Consider the following 19063-nt stretch of genomic DNA (forward strand, 5'->3'; position numbering starts at 1 on the left):
AGACAGGGCACTTATAATCTGGTGACAGCCTCTATATTACTAGGACCACTGTTATCTACATTCCAGCGCCGATCAGATTATGTAGGAGACAGGGCACTTATAAACTGGTGACAGCCTCTTTAAGCCCTGCCACTGCGGGCAGGGGGCGGCGATATGCAGTTGGAGGGGGCTGCCCCCTCTTTTCAACGCCTCAGATGCTGCGGTAGCAATTGACCGCAGAATTTGAGGGGTTAAACAGCCAGGAACAGCGCGATCGCTGCTCCCGGCTGTGAAATACAGCCAACACCCGCAGCATATGGAGGGTGCTCAGCGTGAGCGCGCTCCAAATATCACCCCCCGCACCTGGACATAATAGCACGTCTGGGTGCAAGAAAGGGGTTAAAGCACCGCACACTATATACTATGTACTCATTAAAGGGTCATGGGGCGGAGCCGATATCCTGAAGAGTCACATAGTCCGGCCTCCAAACCCACCTTTCCATGTTTGATTGACATCCCCCCGGCTGATACAACTTTCTCAGATGCGCCATTGCCTTGTACTCCTTGGGTACGCACCGCGCAGCGAGGTGTACTCTGCCCGGCCGCACCATGTATGCCAGTACAAGGCAACGGCGCATCCGCAAGAGTTTGAGGGGGCTGCTAGTGATGTAGAACAGCCAGGGGGGTGTCAATCAAAAATTATGGGGGGCGCCATTTAAATTTTTGCCTCAGGCAGCAGAAAATCTAGAATCGGCCCTGATACTATTATATACTGCCCCCTACGGGAAACAATATTAATACATATTAGTCTCTCGTGTCCATAGGTGGCAGTATTTTAGCTCTTGTCATTCAGAGATGTGTACGGAGGCCTCGCGGCTGATTTCTGCCTCTATGGACACGGTTCTTTGTTACTAGACATCGGCATCTGTCTGACGTGTCGGCTGCGCGCGATCTGAATGCTTGTTCAGTATCTGGAGAATACGTGATGATCGGCGGTCGGACCGCACAGAGCGCGCTGTTATCTGATGTCGCAGTTTTCAGGATTTCACCATTAGATTTGGGCTGTGCTGTGCACCAGTGTCAATACATCCCATCATGGCCCATAGTAAAAGCATTGTCACATGACCCTCCTCTATACCGGGGGACGACAAAGCCCCCCACCTGATTGACCGCTCATATTATTTTTTTTGGCAGTGGAAAAAAGAGAACAAAAAATGCAGAGATTTCTTTTTTTCGTTTTTCAAATGTGGTTGTCACTGTTATGCTGGCACTGTGGCTGTCACTGTTATGGGGGCACTGCGGTGGTCACTGTGGCGGTCTCTGTTATGGGGGCACTGCGGTGGTCACTGTGGCGGTCACTGTTATGGGGGCACCGCGGCGGTCACTGTTATGGGGGTACTGTGGCAGTCACTGTTATGGGGGTACTTTGGCGGTCACTGTTATGGGGCATGAAGGGAGGGGGCATGCATTTGTCCTGTATATTTGATCCGGGCGGGGTTCCCCTTGATGCTCTTTGCTCTGGCTATTGGCTCTTGTACTTGTCATCGGTGTGTAATTCATTGTCGCATTTAGACCTCTGACCTCCCCAATATGGCGCTTCCGTCACGATGGTTCCACAGCGCCTGCGCCCCAGGTGAATGTCCTACTCATCATGGCGCCCGGTGAGTGGTATGGACGTTCTACGTGCGTGTGAGCGTAAACGTATGTGCGTGCGCGCCCCCCGCCGGCTCTGGCCCTTCCTCTTCTGTCGCCACAGCTGGTGAAGATGGCGGCTCCGTGACCGGGGAGGAACCGGCACCGACGCTGGGAGAGAGAGTGCGGCCCGCCAGGTGAGAGCCCGAGCGCGTCCTGCTGCTTGTGACCGCGTCTGCGTAGGTTGTCAACTGTCATAGACGTCGCTGCCTCGTCCCTGGTGACGGGCTCCCCCCTGTAGTCACCGGCTCCCTCACTGTGTGCATGATGTCCAGTCATCTGTCCTAATCTTGTTCCTGCCTCGTCCATGTTGACGGTTTCCTCGCCTCAGTGACTGTCTCTATAATAGTCCGTGTATAGACCGGGGGTGTCGCACTATTGTCACATCCGCTGGTTGAATAACATTGATGGAGAATGTCAGCAAGTTGTCTGCCCAGGAGTCTGGATCTTGTCATGTAGATGGTAACCTGTATACTGGAAGTGAGAGCGATACCTGCTGCCTGACAGGGAGGGTTGTCAGATGTCGGCTCAGTGCGCCGCCTGCCAGGGAGGGTTGTCCGATGTCGGCTCAGTGCGTCGCCTGCCAGGGAGGGTTGTCAGATGTCGGCTCAGTGCGCCGCCTGCCAGGGAGGGTTGTCAGATGTCGGCTCAGTGCGCCGCCTGCCAGGGAGGGTTGTCAGATGTCGGCTCAGCGCGCCGCCTGCCAGGGAGGGTTTTCAGATGTCGGCTCAGTGCGCCGCCTGCCAGGGAGGGTTGTCAGATGTCGGCTCAGTGCGCCGCCTGCCAGGCAGGGTCGTCAGATGTCGGCTCAGCGCGCCGCCTGCCAGGGAGGGTTGTCAGATGTCGGCTCAGCGCGCCGCCTGCCAGGGAGGGTTGTCAGATGTCGGCTCAGTGCGCCGCCTGCCAGGGAGGGTCGTCAGATGTCGGCTCAGTGCGCCGCCTGCCAGGCAGGGTCGTCAGATGTCGGCTCAGCGCGCCGCCTGCCAGGGAGGGTTGTCAGATGTCGGCTCAGCGCGCCGCCTGCCAGGGAGGGTTGTCAGATGTCGGCTCAGCGCGCCGCCTGCCAGGGAGGGTTGTCAGATGTCGGCTCAGCGCGCCGCCTGCCAGGGAGGGTTGTCGGATGTCGGCTCAGTGCGCCGCCTGCCAGGAGGGGTGTCGGTGTAGTGCGCCGCCTGCCAGGAGGGATGTTGATGTGGTGCGCCGCCTACCAGGAGGGGTGTCGGGTGTTGGTGTAGTGCGCCGCCTGCCAGGAGGGGTGTCGGGTGTTGGTGTAGTGCGCCGCCTGCCAGGAGGGGTGTTGGTGTAGTGCGCCGCCTGCCACGACGGGTGTTGGTGTAGTGCGCCGCTTGCCAGGACGGGTGTCTAGGGGTGCCCCATGCACACGACTGTGCCTGTAATCACAATCCGTGAGTACGGGCACAGCCGTCCGCTGACAGTCACCCATATTTGCTGGCCGTGCTCCCATATAAAGTTTGGGATCACGGTCTGTAAAAAACAAAATCTAGGCCGTGTTTCGTCTTCTGCGGCCCGGACTTGTAATTCCGCGATGAGGCGTCCGGGGTCGTACAAATGAGCCGGTCCTTAATGACTGATAATCTCCGGCCGTGTCCGTGGGGCCTCAGGGTGGACGTGGCAGCGGGTGTTTGCTTTCTTTTGCCCACTCTCTTTCTGGCTCTGCTGTGAAGTCGCAGCTCCTACACGCTAGGCTGGGGATGGCGCCATCATGAGGCGTCATTGGTAATTACACCCTGTTTTTTCTGTGTATTGAGTTTACGGCTCGGCCTCTTCACGTGTCAGCGCTGAGTATATTGTCCCCCCGCTGTGACCCCTCGCTGCACCGGCACGTGGCGTCTTATAGGGTCACAAGGAATTGTTCTCATAGTCCAGTTTTGACCTTTCAGCTTTTGCAGATTTGTGCCCCTCCCCCTCACGGTCCTTCAAAATAGTCATTTACTTTATTTACCACAACTGATTAGACCGAAAAATCTCAGTCCCGGCCGTGAAGCGTCTCCTTCTGTGTAACTCCGGCAGAGACGCCAAGATGGATTACAAGTAGGAGGCGGTCCTCGCCGACATCAGCGATAGGATAGAGGAGGGGTTCAGATTGGGAGTGGCGTCCCATTGGATAATAAATGTGTGTGCTCCTGAGGGAGGCGCTGTGCATGCTGGGAAGCGGGGGTGCGGATAGAGGGACCGTGCACGTCTGAGAGGACGCCAACGAGGAGAGGCGTCAGAATCGTGTCATGAAGTGAGCGCTGCAGTTGCCGGGTGAGGTCGTCGTAGGACACGAGCGCTTTTCTTCTGGTTCAGGATGAAACGACTGCTGCGCCTCATGTAGACATCGCAGAGGACGGTGGATTTTCCTGCAGCTTCGCTGGTCGTGGCTCCTCCTGTCCACGTGTTGCAGAGCATCATGGGATATTTTCCCTGCGTAGGACTGTTACCCCGCACTTCATGTGCCACGTGTAGGGGCTTCTGTCGTGGTCCCCTTGGGAGGCTGCAGATCGGCCCTTGTATTTCGGGGTCCCCGGGGTTCACCTCGTCTCGGTGGACGCTCGTGGTCTTGGCGATTTTCTCACGTACAGGCGGCACTTTATCCTTTTTCTGCTGAGTAGATGATGTTTCCTGCAGACATGGGCATCACGGCACCCGCCGCGCCACCAGCGCTTGTAGAACTAAAAGCCCAGCATAGGGCTGGGAAATTAATCCATAAACAACCGAAATTCAGCACAATTAACCGACGTCATCTTGTGCATTTTGTTTTTTCGTGATTTCCCCCCCCCCCCCCCCCCCGGTTTCATCTGTAGCTCTCTGTCTTCAGGACACAGATACAGTTGAACCTAATGGTAGAGCAGGGAGCTGTAAGGTCCCTGCTCCAGCATTCACTATGTATCGCCGGACGCTCACAGCTCAGCACAGACAGCGAGGCAGTGATGTCAGCGCCGAGCCGCACAGACAGGAGGAGCAGAGGGGTCTCCACCACTCGTCATCGGAACGGTGTTATGGGTGAGTATATATTAGATTAGCCACTATTGGGGCCGTGTGGGGGCAGTTATGGGGGCATTATACTGTGGAGGGCAGATATAGGGGCATTATACTGTGTGGCGGGCAGATATAGGGGCATTGTACAGTGTGGAGGGCAGCTATGGGGGCATTATACTGTGTGGTGGGCAGATATGGGGGCATTATACTGTGTGGTGGGCAGATATAGGGGCATTATACTGTGTGGAGGCAGTTATGGGGGCATTATACTGTGTGGAGGCAGTTATGGGGGCATTATACTGTGTGGAGGCAGTTATGGGGGCATTATACTGTGTGGAGGCAGTTATGGGGGCATTATACTGTGTGGTGGGCAGATATAGGGGCATTATACTGTGTGGAGGGCAGTTATAGGGGCATTATACTGTGTGGAGGCAGTTATGGGGGCATTATACTGTGTGGAGGCAGTTATGGGGGCATTATACTGTGTGGTGGGCAGATATAGGGGCATTATACTGTGTGGAGGGCAGTTATAGGGGCATTATACTGTGTGGAGGGCAGTTATAGGGGCATTATACTATGTGGAGGGCAGATACGGGGGCAATATACTATGTGGTGGGCAGATACGGGGGCATTATACTATGTGGTGGGCAGATACGGGGGCAATATACTATGTGGTGGGCAGATACGGGGGCATTATACTATGTGGTGGGCAGATACGGGGGCAATATACTATGTGGTGGGCAGATACGGGGGGATTATGCTGTGTGGCGGGCAGATACGGGGCATTATACTGTGTGGGGGGGCAGATATGGGGGCATTATACTGTGTGGCGGGCAGATACGGGGCATTATGCTGTGTGGCGGGCAGATACGGGGGGCATTATACTGTGGCGGGCAGATACGGGGGGATTATACTGTGTGGCGGGCAGATACGGGGGCATTATACTGTGTGGCGGGCAGATACGGGGGCATTATACTGTGTGGAGGGCAGATACGTGGGCATTATACTGTGGAGGGCAGATACGTGGGCATTATACTGTGGAGGGCAGATACGTGGGCATTATACTGCGTGGAGGGCAGATACGGGGGCATTATACTGCGTGGAGGGCAGATACGGGGGCATTATACTGCGTGGAGGGCAGATACGGGGGCATTATACTGCGTGGAGGGCAGATACGGGGGCATTATACTGCGTGGAGGGCAGATACGGGGGCATTATACTGCGTGGAGGGCAGATACGGGGGCATTATACTGCGTGGAGGGCAGATACGGGGGCATTATACTGCGTGGAGGGCAGATACGGGGGCATTATACTGTGTGGAGGGCAGATACGGGGGCATTATACTGCGTGGAGGGCAGATACGGGGGCATTATACTGTGGAGGGCAGATACGGGGGCATTATACTGTGGAGGGCAGATACGGGGGCATTATACTGTGGAGGGCAGATACGGGGGCATTATACTGTGGAGGGCAGATACGGGGGCATTATACTGTGGAGGGCAGATACGGGGGCATTATACTGTGGAGGGCAGATACGGGGGCATTATACTGTGGAGGGCAGATACGGGGGCATTATACTGTGTGGAGGGCAGATACGGGGGCATTATACTGCGTGGAGGGCAGATACGGGCGCATTATACTGCGTGGAGGGCAGATACGGGGGCATTATACTGCGTGGAGGGCAGATACGGGGGCATTATACTGTGTGGAGGGCAGATACGGGCGCATTATACTGCGTGGAGGGCAGATACGGGCGCATTATACTGCGTGGAGGGCAGATACGGGGGCATTATACTGCGTGGAGGGCAGATACGGGGGCATTATACTGTGTGGAGGGCAGATACGGGGGCATTATACGGTGTGGGGGCAGATATGGGGGTATTATACGGTGTGGGGGCAGATATGGGGGCAATATACTGTGTGGAGGGCAGTATACGGTGTGGGGGCAGATATGGGGGCAATATACGGTGTGGGGGCAGATATGGGGGCAATATACGGTGTGGGGGCAGATATGGGGCAATATACGGTGTGGGGGCAGCTATGGGGGCATTATACGGTGTGGGGGCAGTGTTGGGGTATATTATATACAGTATACAGCAGGTTTGGCAGATAAATATTAATTCAATGGCGTAGCATTCAAAAAGGGGGCGTGGCCTAAATAATTGTTCATTATTCGAGGTCACATATTCAATTACTGGTGATTTTGATCCCGGTCCTGATCGCCCGGCATGATGGCGGCTGTGAGGGTTCTGCAGGGCATGCTTTCACTTGTGGTCCATCGCGCCGCTCTCCTGTTTCTCACTTTCCCATGGATGAACGTTGGCGTGCCCAGACAGATCATGCCAGGATCTTTGTGCCAGGACTTCAGGGCACGATTAATATCTGTGTGAGTGACAGGGCAGTAACCTGCAGAACATCGGGTGGATCAGAGGGGGAGGGGGAGGGGGTGCCCGGGATATTGGTGGCCGTCAGACCTGGAGTTTCTCGTCAGTCATTTAACTTGTGTTTTTTGGACCCTCCTGTTAATGGTAAAATACACATTCAAAACGCGTCGCTAGCCCAATAAATGTCAGATCCTGTGTGCTCCGACACTGACGGGCTCAGGGTGTGATATACAATATAGGAAAGGTTTAGATGACTCCACAGACGTGACGATGCCTAAACCTGCAGCTGCGGGCACCAAAACCAGCGCTTAGTGGCAGGAAGATAATGCTATGAGAAGCTCCCTCCACTAGAAGGCGCTGTGCTGTAACTGCAGCATATTCAACCATAGAAGCCGTTTAACTCTTGCTATGACTTTCTAATAAGTTTGAAGCTTTGTTTGACTTGCAGGACGTGCGTGGGATGCCATGGCCGGCTCCTCGGAGAGTGAAGATGACGCGTTCATGGCCATCGATGGAGAGGACGCAGTAGACGGGACTATGGAGCAGGACGACACACAGGCGACTCCTGACGTGACCAAACACAAGCGATCAATGTCCGAGCTGCCGGAGGAGGTGCTGGAATACATCCTGTCCTTCCTGTCCCCGTATCAGGAGCACAAAACCGCAGCCTTGGTGTGTAAGCAGTGGTACCGGCTCATCAAGGGTGAGTTCTGCTGGTTAATACTGGTGGAGCGTTCCTCGTCTGCTGCTCTACTGATGACGGGTGAGGGGATTTAACTCCTTCATTCTTGGACAGACTCATGACCTGAATATTGACAGTCCTGTAATAAACCTGCTGTGCACAGGTGAAGGGAGAGGAGACGCTGCAGAATATGGCGCAATATTTCCTGTAGCTGCGCAGAAGTAAAGCGCGGTGCGAATCTCTCCACATCTACTATTCCCTTCACGTGGTGCTGTGTGCGTTTTACGGGGCGCTCAGCTGCTGCAACTTTCTAATAAACCGCAGCGCACAATTGTCAAAAGTGGCGTCATTATCGGTAAATGTAAGTTACATCTCAGCGACTTTACTGACGTGATTACTGACTGCGCGCCACCTCCGATAAATCTCACGTCACTAGTCCTTCGTCGGGGGCTGTGTGGAGTAGAGGCGGGTTTTTTTTTTTTTGTTTTTTTTACTATTTCCCCCCCCCCCCCCCTCGTTGCACCTTTTAAAAAAAAAAAAAAAAAGTCTAAACCCCAGCCAAGCGTTAAGCCACGCCCACTTACCACTGATGTCCATGGCACAAATGGTTAATAAATGTCACACAGCAGTGACACTATTTTGGAGAAGAAAGGTGCAAATTTATAAATCTAGTCTTGGGTGTTTCAGTCCCTCTCCCAGCACTGTTTGCTGTCAGTGAATGGATACTCTCTACAGTCAGAAACTGAAAATACAGACCTAATACTTTTTAACCAACTGGCGCCAGCGCTATACTGTAAATATACGGAGGATGGAACCAAGGGGTTAACAACCTTGTTGACTGTTTTGTGTATACAGCTTCTATGTATCTACTGCCTATTCCTTATAGATTGTAAGCTCCTATGGGCAGAACCCCCTTACCGATGTTGTTTCACCGGTCCGTATATTCTGCTGCGTGACGCGCTACGGAAGTTAAAGGCGCAATAGAAATAAGTAAAATGGTCGTTCTGGTCCTGCCGTCGTGTCGCTCTCTTCTTGATCACTTTTATCCAGCGAGTGGAGGAGTAACACGCGACTGCAGGACCAGACGACAAAGGTTGTAGTCTGTAACCATGGCGACACATAGGTCTGCATAGGAGCCGTATACACAGATCGAAAGGAGGTTTTCTTAATTCGGACTATTTGCGAACTTGCCTTGGCATGATGGTTGCAGAAGTATGCACGCCCCCTGGCAGCGCTCTGTGCCACGGTTGTCATTTCAGACCCAGTTTCCAGTTATGGTTTATAATAATAATTCCTCGTATTCTGCGGATCCCCCGGACGCACCAACAACTTCTTATTTTATCCCGACTCCTGGGATTCTCTAAGATTTTACTTGTCGTTCTCCCTTCAACTCAGGAAACCCCAATAATGTTCTACGGCCTGTAATAAAGGAAACCAGCGGCGGGGGATGGGAGAATTGGTCCTTGAATAGAATAATATCCGATCAGTTGTCACGTTTAGGTCGCATTCATATCATCCAGACCTTCAACGGTTAACTGAACGCCGTGGCTTTATGGTCTGGATATTCCAGCCTTACTCAGAACATGTATGGCCGAGGCATTTGCCACCACGTCATGCCACGCGCAGGGTCACGTAGAAGCGCTGGTGTAGTCTGATGTGGGACCTGACCCTGCAGCGACCTCCGTGGATGGACCCCAACATGGGGTCAAGCGTACAACGTCCCTCCAGGATACGTGGGCTCTGCTTTTATTGAATGTCTGTGTGCCGTGAACCCTCCCTGTAATAACCGTTTCCTTCCTCCTCCACCAGGGGTCGCTCATCAGTGTTATCACGGATTCATGAAAGCCGTTCATGATGGAAATATTCAGTGGGAAAGCCGGACCTACCCGTACCCCGGGACCCCGATTACTCAGCGCTTCTCGCACAGTGAGTGTCCCAGCTGGTAAATCTGTACTTGATCCCTATGAGAATTCCCTCCTGCTGCTTGTCAAATGATTGTGGTGATTGCCGCGGTTCCTGGTGTGTCGGGGGTTAATCAGACATTCGGGTAGTGGGTGACTCTTGATCTTAAAGGGATAGTACTATAAGGACTCCTTTTCATGTTTCGGTGCCCCTGATGTGCCCTTCGGCTGTGATCGTCTCTTCGTAGATGAGCGCACAGTCTGTCTATTAACCCATACATCGCTCTTCTTGCGCCGCAAGGAGTGCCGGGCACAGCGCTCAGCGCAACTTTCAGCGATTTCTGGGGGTCTCGGGCCTGGACCCCCACCGATCAAACTTTTTGGATGTCAGAAGATTTTTCAAGCAACCTGATTATAAAAAAAGTTCCAGATTTTCGGACAGTCGTAGAAAGTTTATAGATCTTACCTGTAAGGGCGGAGAACCTCCTGGAAGACTAACATCTAATCTGCTGCTCGGGCCCCTGTGCTGGATTATCAGATGGGAGTTTTGTGGGTTTTCTGTTCGCTGTGGCAGGTGATGGATATAAAATATAAAATCACACGGTCACATCCAGGATTTAATGTTCTGCCTCTCGCCAGGTGCTTGTTACTACGACTCCAACCAGTCCATGTACGTGTTTGGCGGGTGCACGCAGAGTAGCTGTAATGCCGCCTTCAATGACTTGTGGCGACTGGACCTCAACAGCAAAGAATGGATCCGACCGCTGGCCTCAGGTGAGTGCGCGGCCTCCGTGGTTGTGACGCGGGGATGTTCCGCTAGAGACGAGCGCCATGGATTTACTTCACATTTTGGCGCTCTCCTGTTTGCTGTAACTTTCGTGTCTGTGTTTTATATCCTCATCTGACTGAACGATATACATAACTGCAGGAGGAGCGGAGAAGACCGATTATATAGTTACGTAAAGATTCATCTCACAATTTATCACAACCAAAGAGTCCAGTGGGCGGTCTCAACCATCGATTGACAGCCTTCCCTGTATGGGCATGCATGCAGAAGTAGCGGCCAATCACTGAGTCGGACCGCCCCCTAGACTCTTACCTCCACTTGTGATCTCCCACCCAACATCTGGCTCCTGCTTGCTGAGTGGTACAGTTGCTGTGGCAACCGTACCATGCCCGAGGAGTATTGTGTATGAGTCCTATAAATTAGAATTTGGCCCATGCGTGATACCCTCTGGGCGTCGTACCGTTGCTACGGTAACTGTACCACCCAGCGTGCAGGAGCGGCTCTGGCCCATGTCGGGCAGGAGATGACAGGTGGAGGTGCCCTTTATAGACCTGAGTTATCGGTATAATACTGAATCTGTGCACAAAACATCTGTCCGCTCCTCCTGTGTCACCTGCAGAGCGGACTCCATATCAACCTTGATGGGGGTCCCTATAACGGGGTGTTCCAGCTGCAACCAATTATCACTCACCCTGGATGGCTGATGAATGTTAGATCGTGGGGGGCTGACAGCTCCGTTTCCATCGCACCCGCAGAGTCTGAATGGTCATGTGCTCCACCGCCGCTCCATCTATGCCCGTTGTTGCGGGAGACGTGGGACTGCGGCCTCCCTTATCTGGTAACTGTGGGGTCCCAGCAGTCAGACCCCCACTGATTTACCCCATCACCTAGTGGATAGGTGATAAATGTTTGTTCCTTCCCAAAAGTTCATCATCACGTGACCTCGTTTATACCCGTGATCACTAGGAAATCCGTGGAGATGACGGTTATTGATTGGTGGTGAATGTTCGGCGATTTATCGAGGTGACCGGACACGACCGCTCCTCAGGGACATGAAGTGCACGGCCTCATACCGGGAAACCACGGGAGGATCTCTAACTTCAAGGGGTGACCCGTGTGCCCTGACGTTTATTAATGCGCCCATCCCTGAGGATGAAGGGGAGCGACAGTCGGGGTTCACAGGCTCCATTATTAAACCTTGTCCTAGAGCAGAACCAGCAGCTGCCCGGATGATTAGTCCCAGCTCTGTCCCTGAGAATCTGCTGCTGAGAGGAATCCCACGGGAGGGGCCGCACCACAATCCCACCCCCCGCTCTGCTGTCAGGACTAGGCCGGGCTGAGGCATTCGCTCATTCTCTGGAAAGCTGCCCAGGACTTGTGTCGTAACTTGTGCCCAGGTAGCGTCTCGCCCATCCCGACTGACGCGCTGCCTGAAGACGTGACTGACATGACTCCTGCCATGGGGGAGGGGATAGAGGGCACATTCTTCTTAAAGACAATGGGGGCCACTAAGCCAAATAACCTGCCGTGCGCCACGTCTACGTGTTTGACTCTTTGCACCTTCTGGACAATTTTGAAAAGGAGGCGTGGCTAAGAGTCGTTATTCATGGAAGTCGCCATTCACTTATTTTTGCGCAAAATATCGATGTTAAATCCGGTAGTCCAAAAAGTGGCGTAAGAAAGAGAAATGTCTAATATATCCAACAACCTGCTCCGAATGTCTCGTGCCGGAGCGCCGCGGAGGTGAAATGTGGCGCGGTTTCTGCCATCGGACATAATGGTTCTGTCTGCTGATCGCTACTCAGCGGCCGGGGGGGGGGGGGGTTGCTGTATTTAGAAGTGCTCTGCACCTATATAATAACTGCACGTGGGGGGGGGGGGGGGTTGATTTAATGTCTCCGTTGATCATACACATGTATACATTCTATAGCGTGCGTGTCCTCTATAATGTGTTTGTGGGTGGATATATTCATTACGTTTGTGTTTCCACAGGTTCCTATCCGTCTCCGAAGGCGGGGGCCACACTCGTCGTGTACAAGGAACTGCTGGTTCTATTTGGTGGGTGGACGCGCCCCAGCCCGTATCCCTTACATCAGCCAGAGCGCTTCTTTGATGAGATTCATACATATTCCCCATCTAAAAACTGGTACGTTGTGATCCTGTGATATCTCCCGGGGAGCAGAGGGTGACCCCCATCTAACATCACTATGTGCTCTCCTTCCAAGTGACCAGAGATCTGCGTATAATGGGGTCGGGGTTCAGCCGAGGTCTGCGTATAAAGGGGTCGGGGTTCAGCCGAGGTCTGCGTGTGACGGGGTCGGGGTTCAGCCGAGGTCTGCGTGTGACGGGGTCGGGGTTCAGCCGAGGTCTGCGTGTGACGGGGTCGGGGTTCAGCCGAGGTCTGCGTGTGACGGGGTCGGGGTTCAGCCGAGGTCTGCGTGTGACGGGGTCGGGGTTCAGCCGAGGTCTGCGTGTGACGGGGTCGGGGTTCAGCCGAGGTCTGCGTGTGACGGGGTCGGGGTTCAGCCGAGGTCTGCGTGTGACGGGGTCGGGGTTCAGCCGAGGTCTGCGGGTGACGGGGTCGGGGTTCAGCCGAGGTCTGCGGGTGACGGGGGTCGGGTTCAGCCGAGGTCTGTGGGTGACGGGGTTCAGCCGAGGTCTGCGTGGGTCGGGGTTCAGCCGAGGTCTGTGGGTGACGGGGTTCAGCCGAGGTCTGCGTGGGTCGGGGTTCAGCCGAGGTCTGTGGGTGACGGGGTTCAGCCGAGGTCTGCGTGGGTCGGGGTTCAGCCGAGGTCTGCGTGTGACGGGGTCGGGGTTCAGCCGAGGTCTGCGTGTGACGGGGTCGGGGTTCAGCCGAGGTCTGCGGGTGACGGGGTTCAGCCGAGGTCTGCGGGTGACGGGGTTCAGCCGAGGTCTGCGGGTGACGGGGTTCAGCCGAGGTCTGCGGGTGACGGGGTTCAGCCGAGGTCTGCGTGGGTCGGGGTTCAGCCGAGGTCTGTGGGTGACGGGGTTCAGCCGAGGTCTGCGTGGGTCGGGGTTCAGCCGAGGTCTGTGGGTGACGGGGTTCAGCCGAGGTCTGCGTGGGTCGGGGTTCAGCCGAGGTCTGCGTGTGACGGGGTCGGGGTTCAGCCGAGGTCTGCGGGTGACGGGGTCGGGGTTCAGCCGAGGTCTGCGGGTGACGGGGTCGGGGTTCAGCCGAGGTCTGCGGGTGACGGGGTCGGGGTTCAGCCGAGGTCTGCGGGTGACGGGGTCGGGGTTCAGCCGAGGTCTGCGGGTGACGGGGTCGGGGTTCAGCCGAGGTCTGCGGGTGACGGGGTCGGGGTTCAGCCGAGGTCTGCGGGTGACGGGGTCGGGGTTCAGCCGAGGTCTGCGGGTGACGGGGTCGGGGTTCAGCCGAGGTCTGCGGGTGACGGGGTCGGGGTTCAGCCGAGGTCTGCGGGTGACGGGGTCGGGGTTCAGCCGAGGTCTGCGGGTGACGGGGTCGGGGTTCAGCCGAGGTCTGCGGGTGACGGGGTCGGGGTTCAGCCGAGGTCTGCGGGTGACGGGGTCGGGGTTCAGCCGAGGTCTGCGGGTGACGGGGTCGGGGTTCAGCCGAGGTCTGCGTGTGACGGGGTCGGGGTTCAGCCGAGGTCTGCGGGTGACGGGGTCGGGGTTCAGCCGAGGTCTGCGGGTGACGGGGTCGGGGTTCAGCCGAGGTCTGCGGGTGACGGGGTCGGGGTTCAGCCGAGGTCTGCGGGTGACGGGGTCGGGGTTCAGCCGAGGTCTGCGGGTGACGGGGTCGGGGTTCAGCCGAGGTCTGCGGGTGACGGGGTCGGGTTCAGCCGAGGTCTGCGGGTGACGGGGTCGGGTTCAGCAAAGATCTGCGTGTGACGAGGTCGGGGTTCAGCCGAGATCTGCGTGTGACGAGGTCGTGGTTCAGCCGAGATCTGCGTGTGACGGGGTCGGGGTTCAGCAGAGATCTGCGGGGGTCGGGGTTCAGCCGAGATCTGCGTGTGACGGGGTCGGGGTTCAGCCGAGGTCTGCGTGGGTCGGGGTTCAGCCGAGGTCTGCGTGTGACGGGGTCGGGGTTCAGCCGAGGTCTGCGGGTGACGGGGTCGGGGTTCAGCCGAGGTCTGCGTGTGACGGGGTCGGGGTTCAGCCGAGGTCTGCGGGTGACGGGGTCGGGGTTCAGCCGAGGTCTGCGGGTGACGGGGTCGGGGTTCAGCCGAGGTCTGCGGGTGACGGGGTCGGGGTTCAGCCGAGGTCTGCGGGTGACGGGGTCGGGGTTCAGCCGAGGTCTGCGGGTGACGGGGTCGGGGTTCAGCCGAGGTCTGCGGGTGACGGGGTCGGGGTTCAGCCGAGGTCTGCGGGTGACGGGGTCGGGGTTCAGCCGAGGTCTGCGGGTGACGGGGTCGGGGTTCAGCCGAGGTCTGCGGGTGACGGGGTCGGGGTTCAGCCGAGGTCTGCGGGTGACGGGGTCGGGGTTCAGCCGAGGTCTGCGGGTGACGGGGTCGGGGTTCAGCCGAGGTCTGCGGGTGACGGGGTCGGGGTTCAGCCGAGGTCTGCGGGTGACGGGGTCGGGGTTCAGCCGAGGTCTGCGGGTGACGGGGTCGGGGTTCAGCCGAGGTCTGCGGGTGACGGGGTCGGGGTTCAGCCGAGGTCTGCGGGTGACGGGGTCGGGGTTCAGCCGAGGTCTGCGGGTGACGGGGTCGGGGTTCAGCCGAGGTCTGCGGGTGACGGGGTCGGGGTTCAGCCGAGGTCTGCGGGTGACGGGGTCGGGGTTCAGCCGAGGTCTGCGGGTGACGGGGTCGGGGTTCAGCCGAGGTCTGCGGGTGACGGGGTCGGGGTTCAGCCGAGGTCTGCGGGTGACGGGGTCGGGGTTCAGCCGAGGTCTGCGGGTGACGGGGTCGGGTTCAGCAAAGATCTGCGTGTGACGAGGTCGGGGTTCAGCCGAGATCTGCGTGTGACGAGGTCGGGGTTCAGCCGAGATCTGCGTGTGACGGGGTCGGGGTTCAGCAGAGATCTGGTCCTGGGCTTTGTGCAGTTCAGCCTCCCCGTGTTGTGTATCTGTAGGGAGGTGACGGTTGTATTGGGTTCTGTCGTATCCGCTAATTTTCCAGCGTTAGATTTTCCTACTGTAATAACCACGTGTCGCCTTTCCAGGTGGAACTGCATCGTGACCACCCATGGCCCCCCACCGATGGCTGGACATTCATCTTGTGTTATCAGTGATAAGATGATCGTTTTCGGGGGATCTCTTGGTTCTCGACAGATGTAAGTGTCCCCCATTAATGAGTGCCGTGGGGTCAGAATAAAGAAGCGGTTACTAACCCTGCAGTCTGGAGGATTAACCCGTTACTGCCCCTCATTATACTGTAAGGTGTAATAACAATGCGCCATCTTTCAGGAGCAGTGATGTCTGGGTGCTCGACATGGAGCAGTGGTCCTGGTCTAAGCCAAATATCTCCGGGCCCAGCCCCCACCCCCGCGGAGGACAGTCCCAGGTGCGCTTGGTATAAGTGTCGTCGTGCCGGGCGTCGGACGATGCGGGATGATAATGTGATTGTTCTTCCTTCTTCTAGATTATTATTGACAGCGAGACTATTCTGATCCTGGGCGGCTGCGGAGGACCCAATGCTGTGAGTACACGATGTGCTGTATGTAGCGGCTCCGCGGCGCGGGGTCACCGTGTGTGTGACTGTCCTGACGTTACTCTTTCAGCTCTTTAAAGATGCCTGGCTGCTGCACATGAACACGAATCCCTGGACCTGGCAGCAGCTGAAGGTGGAGAACGAGGAGCACGGGGCCCCAGAACTGTGGTGCCATCCGGCGTGCAGGGTAAGTCCGGGGGGTGATGCTCCATGTTCACCCGTTGATGCGCCGGCCCTCATGGATTCTGTGCTGTTCTCACCCCCTCACCTGTAAGTACAGAGTAGTAACCGTGCTCTCCTGCCGTCTCTCGTAGGTGGGCCAGTGCGTGGTGGTTTTCAGTCAGGCCCCCAGTGGCCGCGCTCCTCTTAGTCCAAGTTTGAATTCTCGTCCTTCACCCATCAGTGCGACTCCGCCGGCCCTGGCTCCGGAGACTCGAGACTACCGATCACATTCCCCGGTCAGAGCGCCAGATGAAGCCCCGTGTGTAAATGGTCGCTGGGGGACTCTCAGGCCTCGGCCTCCAAGGCAAACTGGGGGATGTTCTCGTGAAGGCAGCCTGTCTCCAGCTAAAGGTGACGGCCTCTCTCCTGTCCTTAACGGGGGCAGTATATCGCCCGCTGCAGCTTTGGACAGCCCCTTGCAGGTCATTTCACCCCCCGCTGCTGAGAGCTGTGAACAGAAGACCTCTCCCCTGCCCCCTGCTGGCCGGGGCTCTCCTCCAGCGCAGAAGGACTTGTGTGTCGGTGCGGAAGATTGCACATGGAAAAGGGGGGATTTAGATCTGAACGCTACAAGTAGAAACCCGCCTGAACAGACAAATGGGGTCCACACTCCCCCGCACGTTACTTCCACGTTCTCTGGAGCGGTGTCGCCTGGAGCTCTTCGCCGGGGACTGGAAGCTGTTCGAGCCTTGGTCACTGCCTCTGCGTCATCCTCCTCTTCATCACAGGGGGGGTCTAACCCGGTCAGCCCCCCTACCCTCACCTCCCCAAGTTCTCCCAGCAGCAGCTCTGAAGCCGCCTCCGCACGTCCAGTCCCGGCCCAAAGTGATGGCCATTCCCTGCCCCCCATTGCCCGTCGTCTAGGACATCACCCGCCCCAGTCGCTGAATGTGGGGAAGCCCTTATATCAGAGCATGAACTGCAAGCCTATGCAGATGTACGCCTTGGACATTCAGGGAGCCCGGGAGCGGGGCCGAGTAAAATGGAAGCTTTTCAGCAACAGCTCCGTGGTGGGGCCCCCGGAGACCAGTCTACACACGGTGGTGCAGGGTCGGGGAGAGCTCATCATTTTTGGAGGACTCATGGACAAAAAACAGAACGTCAAATATTACCCCAAAACCAACGCCTTGTATTTCGTAAGAGCCAAGAGATAATGTGGACGATGGACCTCGGAGATGCTCCCCCTCCGGCTGCTTGTGCCGCTCCTCGTGATATTGTCCCAGAGATCTTGGATATGAGCCAGTGAATAAAATGAGAGCTTGGAGTCTGAGATGACAGTCGGGTCTCTCTCTGCCCCCTCCTGATGTGGCCCCTCTCTGCCCCCTCCTGATGTGGCCCCTCTCTGCCCCCTCCTGATGTGGCCCCTCTCTGCTACGGGCTCCTGCAGCGCTGCTTAGTCTGGGGCGGGACCGGCGCGGCTGCCGGGTGGTCCTTGTGGATCCATCATGAGTTTGTCCAGTCCTGAAATACATATGGGGGGGGGGGGCTTGTGTTAGGAGATGGTATTCCTCTAGATCGGGGGGCTGCACTATAGTAATGGACGGGGCAGTCGTCTCCCCTGGCGTGTAGCACATCAGTATTTGGATGGGCACAGCCGGGGGGGGGGGGCGCGTTTTATTTGCATGTTTTAAATTTAAATAAAGCAAAATTTACAGAATGGACAAAGGAATTGTCTGCGGAGGCCTCGGGGCCGGGTGTATTGTATCTGGTGGAGGTCTGAGGTGTTAGGGAAGGGGCACCTCTGTGGGGTACAGGGAGGGGGTCTCTTATTCACGATACAGACGTTATAGGAAACTTGTCACCAGGTGAAATGAACAATGGGGAGGGGGATTCCTGCTACCAATGTAAATTGTCATGAGACGGGACCTGGAGTCTTTACTTTGGCAGCAGGAAAGATTTTGGGGGCTTAAAATAGATATTTATGAATTACAAGTCGTCGTCCGTCCCCCGTTTCTAGGAGCTGCGCACATCCACGTGTCCTGACAGGTCCACTATAGGGGGGGGGGGCAGAGCTCTAGTTTGGGGTGCAGTTTGTTTGCTGTGGGGGGAGCTCTCCCTCCGTGTATAGATGTACAGGGGGGGCTATAAAGCCGCGGAGCAGTTGTGTTGCAGCCTCCGTGTGCATAGAGGATAACCGCGTGGGGCGGAGCTACTCCCTGCGCGCTCCTGACGCCGGGGTGGGCCGGGGCTGCGTACCCTGGGAGTGGTTCACGGATCCTGATCCAAGATCGTTGGAGGGGGGGGCCGCTTATCACTGATTATTAACTTATTGCCACGTTATAAAGGGTCGCTGCATGCTCCTCCCCCACAATCTGGTTTCCTTTGCCCCCTGAGCGGTCACATAGCGGCACGGGACGTGGGCATCATTTTGGTGGTATGTGCCCCTGATGTGGGGGGATTGCAATAAAGTTCCCTGATTCTCATCCGGCCTCGCTGCACTGATTTTTTTTGTTTTTGCCTTTCTAATTAGTGGTAATTGAGGGTTGTCCGGGCCCGGGCGGTTCTTCATACTGATGAGCGGCCCACAGGATAACTCGTCAGTATGTGATCGGTGGGGCCGGCGCCAGATGTTATACAGGGGTTGGCGCTGGAATCTGAAGTTTCCGCTCACATTATAGCGGCCGTGCTGCAGTATTTAGAACTACAATAACCAGCGCGGCCGCCAACCACTGCGTAACATCTGCCCCCCCCCCCCCCATCATCTACTGACGAGTTATCTTGTGGGCCGCTCATCAGTATGAAAAACCGCCCGTGCCCAGACAACCCCCTTAAGCAGTGCCCCCACCCCTCAAGTTATTGGTTTC

The 19063-nt window shown here is 56.4% G+C and overlaps 1 protein-coding gene across 2 annotated transcripts; it reads left to right on the plus strand.

Moving 5' to 3' along the window:
• Positions 1-1658: 1658 nt before the first annotated feature.
• FBXO42 (F-box protein 42) lies at positions 1659-17529 on the plus strand. 2 transcript variants are annotated; one of them, XM_075840572.1, is made up of 10 exons: positions 1659-1808; positions 7486-7740; positions 9529-9645; positions 10260-10394; positions 12400-12553; positions 15550-15660; positions 15794-15890; positions 15969-16025; positions 16108-16224; positions 16352-17529. In XM_075840572.1, exons 2-10 carry the CDS (start codon positions 7503-7505, stop codon positions 17411-17413), a joined length of 2088 nt encoding a protein of 695 aa, XP_075696687.1. In that variant the 5' UTR covers positions 1659-1808; positions 7486-7502; the 3' UTR covers positions 17414-17529. The 2 variants fall into 2 exon arrangements, with proteins under 2 accessions (XP_075696687.1, XP_075696686.1); XM_075840571.1 differs by lacking the exon at positions 1659-1808 and adding an exon at positions 1886-2133.
• Positions 17530-19063: the final 1534 nt, after the last annotated feature.

This window comes from Rhinoderma darwinii, chromosome 10, assembly GCF_050947455.1.
Source record: "Rhinoderma darwinii isolate aRhiDar2 chromosome 10, aRhiDar2.hap1, whole genome shotgun sequence".
Taxonomy (NCBI): Eukaryota; Metazoa; Chordata; class Amphibia; order Anura; family Rhinodermatidae; genus Rhinoderma; species Rhinoderma darwinii.

Bases quoted from the DNA above. Each gene is read 5' to 3' on its own strand.
- FBXO42 (XM_075840571.1), top strand. From the start codon at position 2,079: ATGGAGAATGTCAGCAAGTTGTCTGCCCAGGAGTCTGGATCTTGTCAT. The intron at 9,646-10,259 runs GTGAGTGTCCCA...GCCTCTCGCCAG, and splicing joins TACTCAGCGCTTCTCGCACA to GTGCTTGTTACTACGACTCC. The intron at 16,026-16,107 runs GTGAGTACACGA...TTACTCTTTCAG, and splicing joins GCTGCGGAGGACCCAATGCT to CTCTTTAAAGATGCCTGGCT.